The 14,887-nt window shown below is 43.9% G+C and overlaps 2 protein-coding genes across 2 annotated transcripts in view; both read left to right on the forward strand.

Moving 5' to 3' along the window:
- Positions 1 to 14,887, forward strand: part of LOC115182466 (ectonucleotide pyrophosphatase/phosphodiesterase family member 2) — a 41,157-nt gene that overhangs the window by 1,582 nt on the left and 24,688 nt on the right. Inside the window, exons 3-10 of the mRNA XM_029744063.1 lie at positions 3,743 to 3,898; positions 4,253 to 4,378; positions 7,625 to 7,685; positions 7,822 to 7,919; positions 8,252 to 8,331; positions 8,468 to 8,587; positions 10,665 to 10,720; positions 14,685 to 14,750. Coding sequence (XP_029599923.1) covers positions 3,743 to 3,898; positions 4,253 to 4,378; positions 7,625 to 7,685; positions 7,822 to 7,919; positions 8,252 to 8,331; positions 8,468 to 8,587; positions 10,665 to 10,720; positions 14,685 to 14,750 — 763 coding nt within the window. The remainder of the gene's footprint in view (positions 1 to 3,742; positions 3,899 to 4,252; positions 4,379 to 7,624; positions 7,686 to 7,821; positions 7,920 to 8,251; positions 8,332 to 8,467; positions 8,588 to 10,664; positions 10,721 to 14,684; positions 14,751 to 14,887) is intronic.
- On the forward strand, positions 12,992 to 14,548 carry LOC115182467 (uncharacterized). The gene is made up of 3 exons (XM_029744065.1): positions 12,992 to 13,193; positions 13,353 to 13,514; positions 13,592 to 14,548. The coding sequence occupies exons 1-3, from the start codon at positions 13,150 to 13,152 to the stop codon at positions 14,361 to 14,363; spliced, it is 978 nt and encodes a 325-aa protein (XP_029599925.1). The 5' UTR covers positions 12,992 to 13,149; the 3' UTR covers positions 14,364 to 14,548.

Consider the following 14,887-nt stretch of genomic DNA (forward strand, 5'->3'; position numbering starts at 1 on the left):
ATTCCTGTGCAGTAAACTCAGTTTGAATCTTAACAGAATTCTTCCACGTGCTTCTCCTGGCGTTGCCCAGGTTTTCCTGCTGGAGGTTTGTTCCTGAATCTACAAGGAACATGTTATTATGTACTGTATGTTTCACTGGCTTGGTCCCTTCTGTTCCTCTCCCCAGCCTCAGGGAAGTGTTCCTCTCCCCAGCCTCAGGGAAGTGTTCCTCTCCCCAGCCTCAGGGAAGTGTTCCTCTCCCCAGCCTCAGGGAAGTGTACCTCTCCCCAACCTCAGGGAAGTGTTCCTCTCCCCAGCCTCAGGGAAGTGTTCCTCTCCCCAGCCTCAGGGAAGTGTTCCTCTCCCCAGCCTCAGGGAAGTGTTCCTCTCCCCAGCCTCAGGGAAGTGTTCCTCTCCCCAACCTCAGGGAAGTGTACCTCTCCCCAGCCTCAGGGAAGTGTTCCTCTCCCCAGCCTCAGGGAAGTGTGCCTCTCCCCAGCCTCAGGGAAGTGTACCTCTCCCCAACCTCAGGGAAGTGTACCTCTCCCCAACCTCAGGGAAGTGTACCTCTCCCCAGCCTCAGGGAAGTGTACCTCTCCCCAACCTCAGGGAAGTGTTCCTCTCCCCAGCCTCAGGGAAGTGTGCCTCTCCCCAGCCTCAGGGAAGTGTGCCTCTCCCCAGCCTCAGGGAAGTGTTCCTCTCCCCAACCTCAGGGAAGTGTACCTCTCCCCAACCTCAGGGAAGTGTACCTCTCCCCAGCCTCAGGGAAGTGTTCCTCTCCCCAGCCTCAGGGAAGTGTTCCTCTCCCCAGCCTCAGGGAAGTGTTCCTCTCCCCAGCCTCAGGGAAGTGTTCCTCTCCCCAACCTCAGGGAAGTGTTCCTCTCCCCAGCCTCAGGGAAGTGTTGAGTAGTAGAGACATTTTTTTAACCCAAATAGAACTGTCTTAGTAGCAGCTTCGGATCCATAGTGACTGAATCCATTTTCAATAGTGAAACAGAGCATGGATTCAGAGTGTACTCCAAGCTACTATTGCAATACTCTCTCAGGAAAAAAAGGTGCTACCTAGTTTTCTCAGAGTATATCTCCAGTAGTTGTTAACGGTTGTTTCTCTCTCTCTCTCCCTGCCATCTCCCTCTGTAGATGTTAACGGTTGTCTCTCTCTCCCTGCCATCTCCCTCTGTAGATGTTAACGGTTGTCTCTCTCTCTCTCCCTGCCATCTCCCTCTGTAGATGTTAACGGTTGTCTCTCTCTCTCTCTCCCTGCCATCTCCCTCTGTAGATGTTAACGGTTGTCTCTCTCTCTCTCCCTGCCATCTCCCTCTGTAGATGTTAACGGTTGTCTCTCTCTCTCTCCTGCCATCTCCCTCTGTAGATGTTAACGGTTGTCTCTCTCTCTCTCCCTGCCATCTCCCTCTGTAGATGTTAAACGGTTGTCTCTCTCTCTCTCCCTGCCATCTCCCTCTGTAGATGTTAACGGTTGTCTCTCTCTCTCTCTCCCTGCCATCTCCCTCTGTAGATGTTAACGGTTGTCTCTCTCTCTCTCCCTGCCATCTCCCTCTGTAGATGTTAACGGTTGTCTCTCTCTCTCCCCTGCCATCTCCCTCTGTAGATGTTAACGGTTGTCTCTCTCTCTCTCCCTGCCATCTCCCTCTGTAGATGTTAACGGTTGTCTCTCTCTCTCTCCCTGCCATCTCCCTCTGTAGATGTTAACGGTTGTTCTCTCTCTCTCTCCCTGCCATCTCCCTCTGTAGATGTTAACGGTTGTCTCTCTCTCTCTCCCTGCCATCTCCCTCTGTAGATGTTAACGGTTGTCTCTCTCTCTCTCCCTGCCATCTCCCTCTGTAGATGTTAACGGTTGTCTCTCTCTATCCCTGCCATCTCCCTCTGTAGATGTTAACGGTTGTCTCTCTCTCTCTCTCTCTCTCTCTCACTGCCATCTCCCTCTGTAGATGTTAATGGTTGTCTCTCTCTCTCTCTCCCTGCCATCTCCCTCTGTAGATGTTAACGGTTGTCTCTCTCTCTCTCTCCCTGCCATCTCCCTCTGTAGATGTTAACGGTTGTCTCTCTCTCTCTCCCTGCCATCTCCCTCTGTAGATGTTAACGGTTGTCTCTCTCTCTCTCTCTCCCTGCCATCTCCCTCTGTAGATGTTAACGGTTGTCTCTCTCTCTCTCTCTCCCTGCCATCTCCCTCTGTAGATGTTAACAGTTGTCTCTCTCTCTCTCTCCCTGCCATCTCCCTCTGTAGATGTTAACGGTTGTCTCTCTCTCTCTCTCCCTGCCAGCTCCCTCTGTAGATGTTAACGGTTGTCTCTCTCTCCCTGCCATCTCCCTCTGTAGATGTTAACGGTTGTCTCTCTCTCCCTGCCATCTCCCTCTGTAGATGTTAACGGTTGTCTCTCTCTCTCTCCCTGCCATCTCCCTCTGTAGATGTTAACGGTTGTCCTCTCTCTCCTGCCATCTCCCGTCTGTAGATGTTAACGGTTGTCTCTCCTCTCTCTCCCTGCCATCTTCCCGTCTGTAGATGTTAACGGTTGTCTCTCTCTCCCTGCCATCTCCCTCTGTAGATGTTAACGGTTGTCTCTCTCTCTCTCTCCCTGCCATCTCCCTCTGTAGATGTTAACGGTTGTCTCTCTCTCTCTCCCTGCCATCTCCCTCTGTAGATGTTAACGGTTGTCTCTCTCTCTCTCCCTGCCATCTCCCTCTGTAGATGTTAACGGTTGTCTCTCTCTCTCCCTGCCATCTCCCTCTGTAGATGTTAACGGTTGTCTCTCCCTGCCATCTCCGTCTGTAGATGTTAACGGTTGTCTCTCTCTCTCTCTCCCTGCCATCTCCCTCTGTAGATGTTAACGGTTGTCTCTCTCTCTCTCTCCCTGCCATCTCCCTCTGTAGATGTTAACGGTTGTCTCTCTCTCTCTCTCCCTGCCATCTCCCTCTGTATATTGTAACGGTTGTCTCTCTCTCTCTCCCTGCCATCTCCCTCTGTAGATGTTACGGTTGTCTCTCGCTCTCTCTCTCCCTGCCACTCCCTCTGTAGATGTTACGGTTGTCTCTCTCTCTCTCCCTGCCATCTCCCTCTGTAGATGTTAACGGTTGTCTCTCTCTCTCTCCCTGCCATCTCCCTCTGTAGATGTTAACGGTTGTCTCTCTCTCTCTCCCTGCCAGCTCCCTCTGTAGATGTTAACGGTTGTCTCTCTCTCTCTCCCTGCCAGCTCCCTCTGTAGATGTTAACGGTTGTCTCTCTCTCTCCCTGCCATCTCCCTCTGTAGATGTTAACGGTTGTCTCTCTCTCTCTCCCATCTCCCTCTGTAGATGTTAACGGTTGTCTCTCTCTCCCTGCCATCTCCCTCTGTAGATGTTAACGGTTGTCTCTCTCTCTCCCTGCCATCTCCCTCTGTAGATGTTAACGGTTGTCTCTCTCTCTCTCTCCCTGCCATCTTCCTCTGTAGATGTTAACGGTTGTCTCTCTCTCTCCCTGCCATCTCCCTCTGTAGATGTTAACGGTTGTCTCTCTCTCTCTCCCTGCCATCTCCCTCTGTAGATGTTAACGGTTGTCTCTCTCTCTCTCTCTCCCTGCCATCTCCCTCTGTAGATGTTAACGGTTGTCTCTCTCTCTCTCTCCCTGCCATCTCCCTCTGTAGATGTTAACGGTTGTCTCTCTCTCTCTCCCTGCCATCTCCCTCTGTAGATGTTAACGGTTGTCTCTCTCTCTCCCTGCCATCTCCCTCTGTAGATGTTAACGGTTGTCTCTCTCTCTCCCTGCCAGCTCCCTCAGACTCCCCGTGGATCAGCACGTCAGGATCCTGCAAGAACAGATGCTTTGAATTGGACGAGGCTGAACCTCCCAACTGCCGCTGTGACAACTTATGTAAAACCTATAACAGCTGCTGCCAGGATTTTGATGAGCACTGTTTGAGGACAGGTAAGCCTGAAGCCTGCCAGCCTGTCTGTCTGGGTTGGTGGTCCCCCTACTCCCTTTCATGTTCCCTCAACATGGTGGTCTTATCTCTCAGTTCAACCCCTCTCCCCAGTCCAAGTTGTTCATGTTCCACAATGTTCAGTATGTTGTATTGCATCAATGTAGGGTTCAAAATGAACACACACTTTACTTCATACTTAATCACCATCTCTGTCAGTTTCTACCTCATGTATATGACCTTATGGTAACTTGACTCATTGTTGAATGGGACAGCCTGATGCAGTTCTAATGGGTCGTTGTTACCTATGTAACATCCTTTCTCATTCATTGATTGAATAAATGATTGATTGTGTCCAGAGGGAGGTTTTGAGTGCAGTAAGGAGCGCTGTGGAGAGACCAGGAATGACCAGCATGCCTGTCACTGTTCTGAGGACTGTCTGGCCAAAGGAGACTGCTGTACCAACTACAAAACACTCTGTAAAGGTCAGACACTGATAGTAGATGTCTCTCAACCTGATACTAGTGCTGCGTGTGCTTTAGCCAACCCTTCTGACTGTTGTTGTCATGACATACACTACCGGTCCAAAGCTTTAGAACACCAACTCATTCAAGAGTTTTTCTTTATTTTTACTATTTTCTACATTGTAGAATAATAGTGAAGACATCAAAACTATGAAATAACACATATGGAATCATGTAGTAACCAAAAAAGTGTTAAACAAATGAAAATATATATTATATTTGAGATTCTTCAAAGTAGCCACCCTTTGCCTTGATGACAACTTTGCACACTCTTGGCATTCTCTCAACCAGCTTCATGAGGTAGTCACCTGGAATGCATTTCAATTAACAGGTGTGCTCTCTTAAAAGTTAATTTGTGGAATTGATTTCATTCTTAATGCATTTGAGCCAATCAGTTGTGTTGTGACAAGGTAAGGGGTGGTATACAGAAGATAGACCTGTTTGGTAAACGATCAAGTCCATATTATGGCAAGAACGGCTCAAATAAGCAAAGAGAAACAACCGCCCACCATTACTTTAACTTTTTAAGGTATAGGGGGCAGTATTTTCATTTTCGGATGAAAAGCCTGCCCAGAGTAAACTGCCTAATAGTCGGGCCCAGAGTCAAATATTTGCATATTATTATTAGATTTGGATAGAAAACACTCTGAATTTTCTAAAACTGTTTGAATGATGTCTGTGAGTATAACAGAACTCATATGGCAGGCAAAAACCTGAGAAAAATCCAACCAGGAAGTGGGAAATCTGAGACTTGTAGTTCTTCTTTTGAATCCCTGTCGAAACTACAGTGTCTGTGGGGTCACGTTGCACTTCCTAAGGCTTCCTAAGGATTTCATTGGCAGCCTTTAGAAACGTGTTTCATCCTCCTCCTGTTACTGGGCAGAAAATAGGAGCTCAGTCAATGAGTTGACTGCCTGGGACCAGTGAGTTGTTTACTGTGCGGGCACATTTGGCGCGCCGCTCCTTTTTCCTCTGTAATGAATACGCTATTGTTCGGTTGGAATATTATTGACGTTTTATGTTAAAAAAAGACCCTAAGAATTGATTGTAAACAACGTTTTACATGTTTCTACGAATGGTAATGGAACTATTTGACTTTTCGTGTCAGGATTTACGCTCGCGCGTTATGCCTTTGGATAGTGATCTGAACGCACGAACAAAACGGAGGTATTTGGACATAAATATGGAGTATTTCAAACAAAAACAAAATTTCTTGTGGAAGTAGGAGTCCTGGAAGTGCATTCTGACGAAGATCAGCAAAGGTAAGAGAATATTTATAATACTAATTCTGAGTTTAGTTGACCCCAGAACTTGGCGGGTATCTGTATAGCTTGCTTTGATGGCTGAGCGATGTACTCAGAGTATTGAAAAATGTGCTTTCTCCGTAAAGCTATTTTAAAATCTGACACAGCGGTTGCATTAAGGAGAAGTATATCTATAATTCTTTCAATAACTGTTGTACATTTTATCAACGTTTATGATGAGTATTTTTGTAAATTGATGTGCTCATTCACCGGATGTTTTGGTGGGAATACATTTTCTGAACATCACGCGCCAATGTAAAATGCTGTTTTTGGATATAAATATGAACTTTATCGAGCAAAACATTTACATTTATGTCAATTAGCAGACGGTCTTATCCAGAGCGACTTAAAACATACATGTATTGTGTAACATGAAGTCCTATGAGTGCCATCTGATGAAGATCATCAAAGGTTAGTGAATATTTTAGCTGTATTTTTGGTTTTTGTGATGCATGTCCTTGCTTGGAAAATGGCTTTTTTTTTGTGAAGTTTATGTCCTAACATAATCTAATGTTATGCTTTCGCCGTAAAGCCTTTTTGAAATCGGACAATGTGGTTAGATTAAAGAGAAGTTTATCTTTAAAATGGTGTAAAATAGTTGATTGTTTGAGAAAATGAAATTGAGATTTTTGCTGTTTTTTATTTCGCGCCCTGCTGTTGAATAGTGTGTCCCGCAGGTGTCCCTAGCGTCCCACGTAGCCCGTAGAAGTTAAGACATGAAGGTCAGTCAACTTTGAAAGTTTCTTCAACTGCAGTCGCAAAAAGCATCAAACGCTATGATGAAACTGTCTCTCATGAGGACCGCCACAGGAATGGAACACCCAGAGTTACCTCTGCTGGAGAGGATAAGTTCATTAGAGTTACCAGCCTCAGAAATTGCAGCCCAAATAAATGCTTCACAGAGTTCAAGCAACAGACACATCTCAACATCAACTGTTCAGAGGAGACTGTGTGGAATCAGGAAATCATGGTGGAACTGCTGCAAAGAAACCACTACTAAAGGACACCAATAAGAAGAAGGGACTTGCTTGGGCCAAGAAACACGAGCAATGGACATTAGACCGGTGGAAATGTGTCCTTCGGTCTAGAGTCCAAGTTGGAGATTTTTGGTTCCAACCACCATGTCTTTGTGAGACGCAGAGTAGGTGAACGGATGATCTCTGCATGTATATTTCCCACCGTAAAGCATTGAGGAGATGTTATGGTGTGGGGGTGCTTTGCTGGTGACACTGTCTGTGATTTATTTAGAATTCAAGGCACACTTAACCAGCATGGCTACCACAACATTCTGCAGCGATACACCATACCATCTGGTTTGGGCTTAGTTGGACTATCATTTGTTTTTCAACAGGACAATGACCCAACACACCTCCAGGCTGTGTAAGGGCTATTTGACCAAGAAGGAGGGTAATGGAGTGCTGCATCAGATAACCTGGCCTCTACAATCCCCTGACCTCAACCCAATTGAGATGGTTTGGGATGAGTCAGACCGCAGAGTGAAGGAAAAGCAGCAAACAAGTGCTCAGCATATGTGGGAACTTATTCAAGATTGTTGGAAAAGCATTTCAGGTGTAGCTGGTTGAGAGAATGCCAAGAGTGTGCAAAGCTGTCATCAAGACAAAGGGTGGCTGTTTGAAGAATCTCAAATATAAAATATATTTTGATTTGTTTAACAATTCTTTGCTTCCTACATGATTCCATATGTGCTATTTCACAGTTTTGGTGTCTTCACTATTATTCTATAATGTAGAAAATTGAAAAATAAAGAAAAACCCTTGAATGAGTCAGTGTTCTAAAACTTTTGACCGGTAGTGTACCTCTCTGGCTGTATCCTATACAGTGGTAGTGGAAGGTTGTATTGAACCCTCATATTAACTCTTAATTGGACCACTTTCTTTGGAAGGGGACACTACTTGGTTGCAGGATGACTGTGAAGACATTAGAAGCCATGAATGTCCGTCTGGGTAAGAGACCATATTCACACACTTCAGACCTTTTTATAATTTTTATTTTTATTTTTTACCTTTCGCAACTATTTCACAGCGATTCACAAAAAAACGTAAGAACATCAGAGATAGTGTCATGATGTTTTGTCCCCAGGTTTGTCCGTCCCCCTCTCATCATGGTGTCAGTGGATGGGTTCAGAGCCTCCTACATGAAGAGAGGAAGCACAGTGATCCCCAACATCGAGAAACTCAGTAAGATATTATGAATCAACAAGGCTTCATTTGACTGGGTCTACTTACTCTATTCACTTTATTAAACTTTATTTAACTAAGCAAGTCAGTTAAGAACAAATTCTTATTTACAATGGAGGCCTACCCCGGCCAAACCCTAACCCGGACGACGCTGGGACAATTGTGTGCCGCCTTATGGGACTCTCAATCACGGCTGGTTGTGGTACAGCCTGGAATCGAACCAGGATGTCTGTAGTGAAGCCTCTAGCACTGAGATGCAGTGTCTTAGACCGCTGCGCCACTCGGGAGCCCGTACCATTGCATCATATCTGTCTGTGCCTTTTTACCTCTAGGAGCCTGTGGTACCCATGCTCCTTACATGAGACCCATGTACCCCACTAAAACGTTCCCCAATCTGTATACTCTTGCAACGGTACGTACTGGTCAATCATCCTTTTTCTTCCCTGTCTTCCTCCTTGCTGAACTCAGCTGAACATTTTAGCTTCAATTTTGCCGTAATGTAACATCCAGCCCCGACGGGTTAACACCTCAGTCCTGACCTCCTGTAGGGCCTGTACCCGGAGTCCCATGGCATCGTTGGCAACTCCATGCATGACCCTGTGTTTGATGCCAACTTTAACCTGCGGGGTCGAGAGAAGCTGAATCATCGTTGGTGGGGAGGTCAGCCGGTGAGGCCTACTCTCTCTGTTCTGTTCTGTGGTTCAGTCATACAGCGCCTTCAGAAAGGATTCACACCCCTTGACTTGTTCCACATTTTGTTGTGTTACAGTCTGGATTCAAAATGGATTAAATTGAGATTTTGTTTCACAGCCCTTCCACACAATACCCCATAATGTCAAAGTGGAATTATGTTTTTACAAATGAATTACAAATGAAAAGCTGAAAGGTCTTGAATCAATAAGTATTGAACCCCTTTGTTATGGCATAAATTACTTAACAAGTCACATAATAAGTTATATGGACTCACTCTGCGTGCAATAATAGTGTTTAACATGATTTTTGAATGACGACCTCATCTCTGTACCCCACACATACAATTATCTGTAAGGTTCCTCAGTTGAACAGATTCAACCACAAAGACCAGGGAGGTTTTCCAATGCCTTTCAAAGAAGGGCATCTATTGGTAGATGGGTAAAAATAAAAAAAAGCAGACATTGAATATCCCTTTGAGCATGTTGAAGTTATTAATTACTCTTTGGATGGTGTATCAATACACCCAGTCACTACAAAGATACAGGTGTCCTTCCTAACTCAGTTGCCGGAGAGGAAGGAAACCGCTCAGGGATTTCACCACGAGGCCAATGGTGACTTTAAAACAGTTACAGAGTTTAATGGCTGTGATAGGAGAAAACTGAGGATGGATCAACAACATTGTAGTTACTCCACAATACTAACCTAAATGACAGAGTGAAAAGAAGGACGCCTGTATAGAATACAAATATTCCAAAACATGCATCCTGTTTGCAATAAGATACTAAAGTAAAAAAATGAGGCAAAGAAATTGACTTTATATCCTGAATACAAAGCGTTATGTTTGGGGCAAATTCAATACAACACATTACTGAGTACCAACCTCCATATTTTCAAGCATGGTGGTGGCTGCATCATGTTATGGGTGTGCTTGTCATCGGCAAGGATTAGGGAGTTTTTTAGGATAAAAATAAACGGAATAGAGCTAAGCACAGGCAAAATCCCAGAGGAAAACCTGGTTCAGTCTGCTTTCCAACAGACTGGGAGACAAATTCACTTTTCAGCAGGACAGTAACTTAAAACACAAGGCTAAATATACACTGGAGTTGCTCACCAAGATGACATTGAATGTTCCTGAGTGGCCTAGTTTTGACTCAAATCGGCTTGAAAATCTATGGCAAGACTTGGCAAGAAAATGGCTGTTTAGCAATGATCAACAACCAACTTCAGAGCTTGAATATTCAGCAAATATTGTACAATCCAGGTGTGAAAAGCTTTTAGAGTTTACCCAGAATTGACACACAGCTGTAATCGCTGCCAAAGGTGATTCTAACATGTATTGACTCAGGGGTGTGAATACTTGTGTAAATTAGATATTTCTGTATTTCATTTTCAATACATTTTATAAAATGTCTAAAAACCTATTTTCACTTTGATATTGTGTGTAGATTGATGACCTTTTTTTTTTTTAATTCAGGCTGCAACACAACCATATGTGGAATAAGTTAAGGAATATGAATATTTTCTAAAGGCACTGTAAGCCATTATAGAAGCCCTCCCTCCCATTATAGAAGCCCTCCCTCCCATTCTAGAAGCCCCTCCTCCCATTCTAGAAGCCCCTCCTCCCATTCTAGAAGCCCCTCCCTCCCATTCTAGAAGCCCCTCCTCCCATTCTAGAAAGCCTGCATCTGTGTTCTATTTGCACAGTAATGGCCTTACTTACAGCTGGCCAGGTTTGCCTCTCTCTCTCCTTTCATATAAGACTGTTTAACTTGGCTTTGAACATGAATGTTGTAAAACTAGTGAGTGGTGTTTAAATGTAATAACTGTCCATTTCAAGTTGAGACATTGGATTGGAAATGGCGTCAGCCTTGCAAATGTACTGCGGTGGTTTAAGGTCACAAACGCTTTTGAAGAACGTTTGTTGATGAAAATCAATTTTCCCATTGTCCTTAAAGAAGGTGTTATATGCCATTACATGATAAATGATATTGTCTTATATCACAGTTTAAAGATCATTTACTGTGGTTATATTCCCTTTTATTCTTGTCCTAGATCTGGATTACAGCAGTGAAGCAGGGGGTGAAAGCTGGCACTTTCTTCTGGCCTGTGTAAGTCTCTCCCCCACACCCTCTCTGTCTCGCTCTCTCTGTCTACCTCTCTCTCTCTGTCTCTCTCTGTCTCTGTCTACCTCTGTCTCTCTGTCTACCTCTGTGTGTGTGTCTCTCTCTCTCTCTCTCTCTGTCTACCTCTGTCTCTCTCTCTGTCTCTCTCTCTGTCTCTCTCTCTGTCTCTCTCTCTCTGTCTCTCTCTCTGTCTCTCTCTCTCTCTCTCTCTCTCTCTCTCCTCTCTCTCTCTCTCTCTCTCTCTCTCTCTCTCTCTCTCTGTCTCTCTCTCTCTCTCTCTCTCTCTCTCTCTCTCTCTCTCTCTCTCTCCTCTCTCTCTCTCTCTCTCTCTCTCTCTCTCTCTCTCTCTCTCTCTCTCTCTCTCTCTCTCTCTCCTCTCTCTCTCTATATATCTATATATATATATATATATATATATATATATATATATATATACCACATCTGAAAAATGTCTGTTCAAGGCCATTTGTGTCATATTCCCCTCTTCTCAATGCAAAGATATTATGTCCCACATACAGTGGTGGTTCTAGACCATTTCAGCTGGGGGGGGGGGCCAAGCTGGGGCCAGTTGTACTGTTAGAGGGGCCAGTTACATTAGACGTTATTGTTGTCATATTGTTTTCTTCACTGCATTAGCAGGCAAAATACCATGTTCATAATCATCATCGTTGCCACTGTCTAATAACGGATGTAAAAAAAGAACGATAGCAAAAATGAGTTATATAAAAATTATTTCATACTCCACATTTAGGGGGGCCACAAGGGGGTCCAAAATGTTTGTCACAAGGGCACTGGCCCCCCCTGCCCCCCCCCCCCCCCCAGAACCGCTAGTGCCCACACACTTTATCACCTGTCAATATTCTCCTCAGAATTCTCTAGTGCTTAGCGATTAACTGACATTTCGTGAATCTTTTCGGTTATTAAACAACTAATTTGATCAACGTCGATTCAATTACTTGAATTCAGTTTAGTAAATTTGTTTTGTGAGCCCAACGCGCTGTTTCTCTAGAGAGAAATCAAAATCATTCACGAGAGCAATCAAGTCAAGAACTATGTGGGACACTGAGTTGAAGGGAGTTGTAGTTTTCATCAAGCAAATATTCAACCTAGTTAAGCGCAGAAACATGGTAATTAACTATATTGACCATAATCCATTGCACCTGTTTTTTCTGGGTCAGGCAGAGATGGATACTCTTTTATGCCTGCTACATTAGGTTAGATACACACAGACCGCATGAGAGATGAATGTACACAACCCACCGAGAGCGAGAGAGATAACATTAGGTGGTCTGTCTGTTGGGTTGCTACTGCCTTAGCAGAGATGAGATGATGACTTTAAGGAATGAAAAATACTAAGTAATTTACGAATATTGTTTTATTTCATAGTAATTTTTTTAATGTTTTTATTGATGTCTACCCTATGTGGACCTGATAGAGACAATGGAATATTTCAATGTTTTGGAAATGTAATGTTTACTATTTTTGGCTTTGGAATTTCCATTAAAAACATTTTTTTTGTAATGTCGAAAAACCGTGTTATTTTTTAAAAATGATGGAACGGAAATGGACCTAGAAAAGCATTAGTGACTCAGCACTACTCTCAAAGACAAAACACAACAAGGTGTTGCGGTTATATTGTCATAACACCGTTGTGGACTTCAGTTGGAGATGTCTGGAAACTATATGGACGTGTTCTTGTTTAGTTGTACTCTGGCTAACCTAACGCATGCAGGCTGCTAAAAAAACACAATGCCTCACACATTCATAAGACACAGAGGCCTTTCAGGCAGGCTTCAGTTCGGAGGCGTACAGCTCTAACTGTTTTGAGAGCAATTTGACTCAAATCGGCCTATTAACATAAAGCGGGGTGCCTGCATGTGAACTTGGCCAGCTGGGGGACTCCTTCAAAAGCAGTGACAAAGTGCATTTCAAGGTGCACTTCCTGAGGTAGGCCCAGGGCACTGAGGAGGAGGAGGAGGAGGAGGAGGAGGGGGAGGAGGGGGAGGGGGTTAACTTTACAGTACAGTATAAGACTGTATTATTTAACCAATGAGGTCTGGAGATGCAGGGGAGTTATGGTTGTAGCTTTGTGGAGGTCTCTGTTAAGACCAACTCCAGGGAGGTCTTAACCAACACCAGAGGGGTCGAGAAGAAGAGAAGCCCCCCTGTAGTGATTTAGTGGGATAAGGTCTACCCCCTTCCATACCCCCCAGCTCCCCCACATGTCAAGCCCCAGTTAGAGAGGTAAACCCTGGGGTTGATGGTTGGCAGCTGTGCCTAGTGGGCTGGAGGACGGAGGTCTGCTGGTGGCCCTTCGCTCTACAAGACAGGAACAGGAGGGGAGGCTTTGAGGTTCAAAGGCTTCCAGGGGGGAAGGAGAGTGATGTACCCCAGGACTATATAGGTCTGTTATAATGTCTGTAGTGGTTCTAATCTGGTGTATCCTAGGACTATATAGGTCTGTTATGTCTTTAATGGTTCTAATCTGGTGTATCCCAGGACTATATAGGTCTGTTATAATGTCTTTAATGGTTCTAATCTGGTGTATCCCAGGACTATATAGGTCTGTTATAATGTCTTTAATGGTTCTAATCTGGTGTATCCTAGGACTATATAGGCCTGTTATAATGTCTGTAGTGGTTCTAATCTGGTGTATCCTAGGACTATATAGGCCTGTTATAATGTCTGTAGTGGTTCTAATCTGGTGTATCCCAGGACTATATAGGTATGTTATAATGTCTGTAGTGGTTCTAATCTGGTGTATCCTAGGACTATATAGGTCTGTTACAATGTCTGTAGTGGTTCTATTACAATGTCTGTAGTGGTTCTAATCTGGTGTATCCTAGGACTATATAGGCCTGTTATAATGTCTGTAGTGGTTCTAATCTGGTGTATCCTAGGACTATATAGGCCTGTTATAATGTCTTTAATGGTTCTAATCTGGTGTATCCCAGGACTATATAGGTCTGTTATGTCTGTAGTGGTTCTAATCTGGTGTATCCTAGGACTATATAGGCCTTTTATAATGTCTTTAATGGTTCTAATCTGGTGTATCCTAGGACTATATAGGTCTGTTATAATGTCTGTAGTGGTTCTAATCTGGTGTATCCTAGGACTATATAGGTCTGTTATAATGTCTGTAGTGGTTCTAATCTGGTGTATCCCAGGACTATATAGGCCTGTTATAATGTCTGTAGTGGTTCTAATCTGGTGTATCCCAGGACTATATAGGCCTGTTATAATGTCTTTAATGGTTCTAATCTGGTGTATCCCAGGACTATATAGGTCTGTTATGTCTGTAGTGGTTCTAATCTGGTGTATCCTAGGACTATATAGGCCTTTTATAATGTCTTTAATGGTTCTAATCTGGTGTATCCTAGGACTATATAGGTCTGTTATAATGTCTGTAGTGGTTCTAATCTGGTGTATCCCAGGACTATATAGGCCTGTTATAATGTCTGTAGTGGTTCTAATCTGGTGTATCCTAGGACTATATAGGTCTGTTATAATGTCTTTAATTGTTCTAATCTGGCAGCTTTCCTGGATGCAAACAGAAAGGATCAAATGTGGTGTTGTAATACACAGTAAAACATTGATACACAGCATCCCAGACACAGTAAAACATTGATACACAGCATCCCAGACACAGTAAAGCATTGATACACAGCATCCCAGACACAGTAAAACATTGATACACAGCATCCCAGACACAGTAAAACATTGATACACAGCATCCCAGACACAGTAAAACATTGATACACAGCATCCCAGACACAGTAAAACATTGATACACAGCATCCCAGACACAGTAAAGCATTGATACACAGTAAAACATTGATACACAGCATCCCAGACACAGTAAAACATTGATACACAGCACCCCAGAATTTTGTTTAGTGATCTACATTTTGTCCTCCATATAATGAACTCAGCTGATGTGTCTTTCCAGGTCCATCCCGTTGGAGAGGAGAGTCCTGACCATGCTACAGTGGCTTCACCTGCCAGACGGAGAGAGGTAAGTCAGCTTCTTTTATCCTCTTCTTTAGGCTGTTACTATCTGCAATGATATACCAACAGTGAACCCCATCCTCTACATGCATCCAAGATGGCCGCTCTATGCTTAGCAGCAATCTCCATCTGACTTTGAGTAAG

Source organism: Salmo trutta, unplaced genomic scaffold, assembly GCF_901001165.1.
Source record: "Salmo trutta unplaced genomic scaffold, fSalTru1.1, whole genome shotgun sequence".
Lineage (NCBI taxonomy): Eukaryota > Metazoa > Chordata > Actinopteri > Salmoniformes > Salmonidae > Salmo > Salmo trutta.